At 35.4% G+C, this 5943-nt stretch overlaps 2 protein-coding genes across 2 annotated transcripts in view; one reads left to right on the top strand and one right to left on the bottom strand.

Moving 5' to 3' along the window:
* Window positions 1-2829, bottom strand: part of EFCAB7 (EF-hand calcium binding domain 7) — a 62399-nt gene extending 59570 nt beyond the window's left edge. The window contains exons 1-2 of the mRNA XM_019628203.1: window positions 2715-2829; window positions 647-834 (exon numbers count right to left, since the gene is read on the bottom strand). Coding sequence (XP_019483748.1) covers window positions 647-833 — 187 coding nt within the window. The 5' untranslated portion in view covers window position 834; window positions 2715-2829. The remainder of the gene's footprint in view (window positions 1-646; window positions 835-2714) is intronic.
* An 80-nt stretch (window positions 2830-2909) lies between these two features.
* Window positions 2910-5943, top strand: part of ITGB3BP (integrin subunit beta 3 binding protein) — a 44022-nt gene continuing 40988 nt past the window's right edge. The window contains 1 exon segment of the mRNA XM_019628207.1: window positions 2910-3152. Within this exon segment, the coding sequence (XP_019483752.1) occupies window positions 3037-3152 (116 nt within the window). The 5' untranslated portion in view covers window positions 2910-3036.

The following is a 5943-nucleotide window of genomic DNA, read 5'->3' as shown; positions in this document are numbered from 1 at the left end:
AAAAAAACAAAAAAAAACTCCTTGCGTGGCATAACGTTCAATTCAGATGAGTCTGTAAATCAGCACCTTGTTCAGTTTTTCGCAAATAAAGACAGGTCCTTCTATAAACGAGGAATTACGAAGCTCACTGAAAGATGGCAAAAATTTACCAAACAAAACAGGCAATATATCATTGATTGATCTTTGTTCTTTATATAAATAAATGACCTTTGAAAAACATAAATAAAATACGTCATGACTTTTTCGACAACCCAATACAATCATTTGCCCCATTTTTACATATCCTTTACATTTTCCTTAGTATAGGTCAAATTCACAGTAGTGAATCAGATGTCCAAAGTGTTTTAATTCTATTATTATAAATCTTAAAGGACCAAAATGAGAATTGAAAAACAATTTTTAAGCAAGTAATTGATGGAAGCTTTAAAAATATGATTCTAGTCTGTATAAACATTTAAAGTTTTATTTTGAAGATCTTACAATATGTAACTATATAAAATGGAGCAACAGCATAATGTAGTAGTTCCATTGTTCAAACTTCACTGAAATTGGCATGATTTAACAATGTTATTCTAATTCCAGTCTTTCTGATCTATTAGCTTTCAACAAATAAGGCAAAATACTTAAATTTAAAGAAAAATTTTACCTAAATAAAGTTGATCTTTAGAGTTAATGTTTTCTAAACTGCTTTTGAAAACAGTTAAGTAGGCAGCTCTACAATTCCTATAAAATACCTCCTCTTCAGTTAGTGGACATTTCTTTGTTCGAGGACTCTCTGAAAGCATTGATGTCTGACTGGAGAAAGCTGCATCACTTCTGGGACTGATGGCCATTCTATCAGAAAATAATTTTAAAAATTAGTTTAGTATAGTTTAATCCCCTAAAATGCAAATGTCACACTGCATTTCAAATTGGGAGGTAGGAGGGAATCAAGAAATTAAAATTTTATATGTGGATTAAAAAAAAAGATGAACATTATAATAAGCTTAAGGTTGTATATTATGTTAAACAGAAAAAGGTTTTGACAGTTGATTTCTAAATATAAACATAAATATAAATAAAAAAATAAATAAAAGAACGAATCCAAAACAAAGATGTAACATAAATACAAAAGTCATACAGCAAAGGAGAAATACACATCTATTCTCAAAATAAGAGGACAGTGAGACTCTTCATAGAGTTGTCATGAGAATTAGATAAGCTAATACATGTGAAGCATATAGAACAGCACTTGACACAAATTAAGTACTAAATAAACTGTAGATAGAGTAAAACTCCACAAGAAGAACGTGTATATAATGTGATTGGCAGATGGCATCCATCTCCACAGCAGCATCAACCAGGTCATTTCATTAACATCTCAATAATGCAGCCCCACGTTTTAAATGACAGAATTTTAAAAATCCCATTTATAACATTATCATGAGATTTTACTGTGTTCCATTACTAATAATAATGTTTTGGGTTTATATAGCACCTCTGCTAATAAGAGCTTAAAGAACTGTCATACATCATGATTTATCCCTACTACAGTGGTCAGGTATTATTTTTTGCCCATTTTACAGATGAGGAAGTTGAAGGACAGTGTTGCCAAGCTAATAGGAAGGAGCAAAAGGCAGTAAATTTAGAAAACAGTTTCTTCTTTATTAATGTGAATGAAGGCGTCTTGTACAATAGTTACAATGAGGCACCAAATTGTGCTGGTGGTCTAAAGGCTTCTAACATTATTTTACCCAGGTTTGACTTTTAAAAATACAGTCCAGCCTAATAAATTTAATATTTCAAGTTCAACAATAAGACGACACAGGTAGGGTCCCCTTCAGGACTCATTGGATTCTTACTCAAGAGGCCTAAATCACTTGCACCTTCTTGAATTATATAGGTCTTTTACACTTGGGAAAGAAAGATAATAATCGCTTATCATGGATGAAGTACCCTATTTATAATACACAGACCGCCTGCCTGACACTTTCATATTACACCAGATTTAGAAGGACCCCCATAGGGATGTAGAGTCACAGTCTGGTTACTGCAAATTGGTGTCACTATAATTAAGCATCTGAGTTTTAAACACATATGCGTGCAAGCATCTCCTCAAAAATGTGAAAGAAAACCGTTCCAGTAGAAAGAGGTAATGAATGTACATTTTGCAGCAAGCAATTTTAAAATTAAGTATTTTTTTAGGGTCGTCTTCGAATACTCTTTCCAAATAAGGTGACTCTCTCACGTGAAAATCCCACGGCAGAAATGTTCCAGAATTCTATTCTTTCCCTTTCTATGACAAGAGACTAAACTGAAGCTTAAATAAATATATAATTGTACCCCCTCAGGCTTGGAAACCTCCTTCATTTAAAACTCCAGCCCGAGACTCAGACAGGGGCCTAGAGAGTATATTGCAGCAAACGGCTCCATAAATAACCAACCACATAATAGCAAGAAAAATAAACTAACAAGCGCCTAGGGCTTTTAAAGGGCCAAGTGAAACCAGCTAGCCAGCCATCCAGCCACCGTCCCCATACAGTGAAATATGTTCACAGCTGATCTCTCTATTTCTGTAGTTCTCTGGGCAGAAAACTGCATTTATATGCACATTTTAAGTACCTACATGGACCAAGTGTTAGTATGACCGAGAAGTAAAAGAAGAAGGTGGGAGAAATGGAAGCCGCACAGAAAGGGACAGAACGAGCAAAGCGAGACAGAGAGCTGATTGCTACCTAATTCCAGCTCCCAAACGAGGAAGCGAAGCCAGTTCCCCGCACGGATTCCACAATCCGCTCACCGCAGCCCGGCGGACCTCAACCTTTCTTTAATTACCATGGCAACTGAACGTCCCTGCCACCGGAAATAAGATACAGAGCACCTCCCTAAGTGGTCCGGCTAGAAATATACGATGGTTAACCCACAGCGAACAGAGACGCTTCTAGCGCTCCTCTATCGGGGGCTGTTATAGCCAGAGTCGTGAGAGAGGGTCCTGTGTTGCACTAGCAAGGGTCATGATGCCGTTCTAGACAGCGACTCCCTTTCTCCTGTCCCCGCATGCACTCGGATCCCTTGTCGCGAAGACGATATTTCTGGTGGGCCTCATTGAGTGTGACACGGCGTCGGGCGCCCGTAGGCCCGCGCTATTCAGGCTTCTGCGTTTCCCACGGAAGGTTGGTTTCGGAAGAGGTTGCTCAGTTCATTTTATCCCGCGGCGGTGGTGCTTCTCTGAATGGCGAAATGCCGCAGGTATCTCCTCCCCNTTACTTTCTTGCTTACTTTTACATATTTCCTTGGACTTCTTAGGTCAACCTAGGACCTAAACTAGAAACCTTTAAGTCTGAACATTTAGTTTTTTTCTCTAGGAATTAGCCATCAGTAATAAAGCAAAAATATTTTGAACAGTGAATAACAGCATAGCATTTGTTTCCTTCTGAAAGGTAGTATAGCATCTTAACAGCATTTGAATGAAAACAAAGGATGAAAAAATACCATACTTTGTACTTTTAGTTTCTGATTCCTACTTTTGAAGTTTTATAAAATGCCAAAACATCTCACACACCTGAATAGGGTAATACATATTCATAACTAAATATAAATGCTTTGGGGGGATTATCTGCCATTTTTATTTGTTCATACCACTATTTTATTGCCTCATTGAGAATTAATATTCAGTTGATTTCAAATGGACTTCTAAAAGATAAAACTAATTCTTTAAATGAATTTAATTAATCTCAAGAAATAATGTGATAGGCTAATGTAGATATGAAAGCAAAATTAAGTGAACCCTTTTTAGATAAATTTTTGTATTTAATATTTACTGCTCAGTAATTTTTATAAATTATATATCTCTTTTATTTTTTTCTTGCTCCTGTTACTGTGTGAAAGTCAATAGTCAATTTTTATGAATAGCCATTTATAGAATGTATAAGTTTTGTTTGTTTTCTATACTGCAACCTTTATAACACAATTTTTTTTTCTTTTTCCTAATGCTCGAATTCTCTAATATTTTAAATAACAATTTCTATTTCTCAGTGATCAAAAAAGTACTTTTAAATGCTGTATTTGTCACTGGGAAAACTAGTTTTAATTTATATTGACCTTTTTCTCCTTTGAGCATTTAGTCTGCATTCAATAAAATGTTGATGACTGCTCTTTAGAAGACAGCTCTATGAAATAAAGTATTATAAATATTCAGCTTTCCTTTCTAAGCATTGTCACCAACAGCTGGGTATCCAGTTTAGCAGAACAGATTTTTCACACACAGAGCCTGGCATGTTCCTGAATCAGTTTAGTGAAGGAGACAAAAAATAGTTTCATGTGGATTGGGGACTTATAAAGACATAGAGCATCTGTTCCTCGGTTAAGTCATAGTCTGGTAGCACTGAATCATGTTTAAAGCTAGAATAACGTGCAAAACTTTTTTCACCTTGCTCATACCTTTATTTTAATACTTAGTGCATTATTTGTGCAAACAATATACTTTCAACATCTCCACTGAAGGTATGTAAATTATTTTGATCTAATGTATAATTTATTATTAGTGGTATTTTAGAACATACAAATAGAGTAATTTTTACGAAGATTATTTTATAATATGACTGTAAAGATTGAATTGTATGATAGTGCATATATATATAAAACCACATATGCATAAAAAGATCCACTTAAATATTTAATTATGATTCTATCTTGAGATATGCTCTTCTTAAAAAGCAGTTTCATCATTGTGAAAATTGCTTTCTTCATATGATATTCTACTGTACTTGATGAAAGTACTTAGAATCTTTGTTTATATATATATTACTCTTAAATATTTGGCTACTGAAAGCATATCAAATCTAAGTTTTCTCTAAATGTTTTGTTTACAGTGTTAGAAGATCACTGAAATGGGATGGTCTGTTAGAAGNATAAAGCCCTTTAGTGGCTACATGAGTCTGGTGAGTTTGTATAAACTTCTGAGACAACTCAAGGACTGGCTCAGACCTGGTTTCCAGCTCTCAAACGAGAAAGGGTAGCGTATTCTGGGCTTCCGTTTTCATATTGCTGCCGTATAGAAAATTTAAGTTCAGTAAAGAAGTTTTTCTTTGGGATGGGGCGATTAATGTCTAACACGTGAAATTCTCTGGTTGTCCCTTGTTCCCAGGTTGACTTAGGTACCCCCATCCTGTGCATCTCTAGAGTAACTTATTTCTCTGTTGTTTTAAAAAATACCAAGTAACACAGTGGGGTAAACTGAATCATTAAAAAGCGCTTTAAGAGGTAGGGGCTGCTATAATCTCTACCTTCCAGATAAGGAAACTCAGTGCTTAATATAGTGTCTTACACACAGGTGTCAATAAATATGTGTTTCACTTATATCCTTAGAAAGTTATGGATTATCGAAGAGGTTTTCCTTTCCCCAGAATTAAGCAAAAAGACTTATCTCCCTACTGTTACACTAGAAAAAAGCCCAGTTAGCACTTTTGTGAAGCTGCAACAAGGATAATATAGCAAACTCCCTGATAAGTAGAAATACAATGGAAACTGGCATGTATTTGGTTAGTAAGTGGTGATGCTTCCTGAGCTATGATCCTGTTCTGATACAGGTAGTGGGGAACCAAAATATTAAAAGTAGAACTTTTGGACAACTGGTTTTTTAACATATTAACAGGTACATGTTATATTAGGAGAGGCTGCAGTAAATTTATTCTGACAATAAATACATGACCTTAAAGTTGAGGTTGACATCACAGGGCATATATCCAACATAGGATTTATATTTAGAATATATAATAAAGAACTCTTACAACTCAGCAGTAAAAGTACAAAAGCCTTATTAAAATAATGGCTCAGGGCCGACTGAGTGGCGCGTTGGTTAAGAACTGGCTTGGGACTCCAGAGGGCCCTGGTTCGGATCCCACATATGAGGGCCAGTGACACTGCCCTCTACAGCTAAGATGCTGAACAACAGCTCAACCTGGA

The sequence above is a fragment of the Hipposideros armiger genome, unplaced genomic scaffold, assembly GCF_001890085.2.
Source record: "Hipposideros armiger isolate ML-2016 unplaced genomic scaffold, ASM189008v1 scaffold_755, whole genome shotgun sequence".
NCBI lineage: Eukaryota > Metazoa > Chordata > Mammalia > Chiroptera > Hipposideridae > Hipposideros > Hipposideros armiger.
This window is presented reverse-complemented; position numbering and strand designations above follow the sequence as displayed.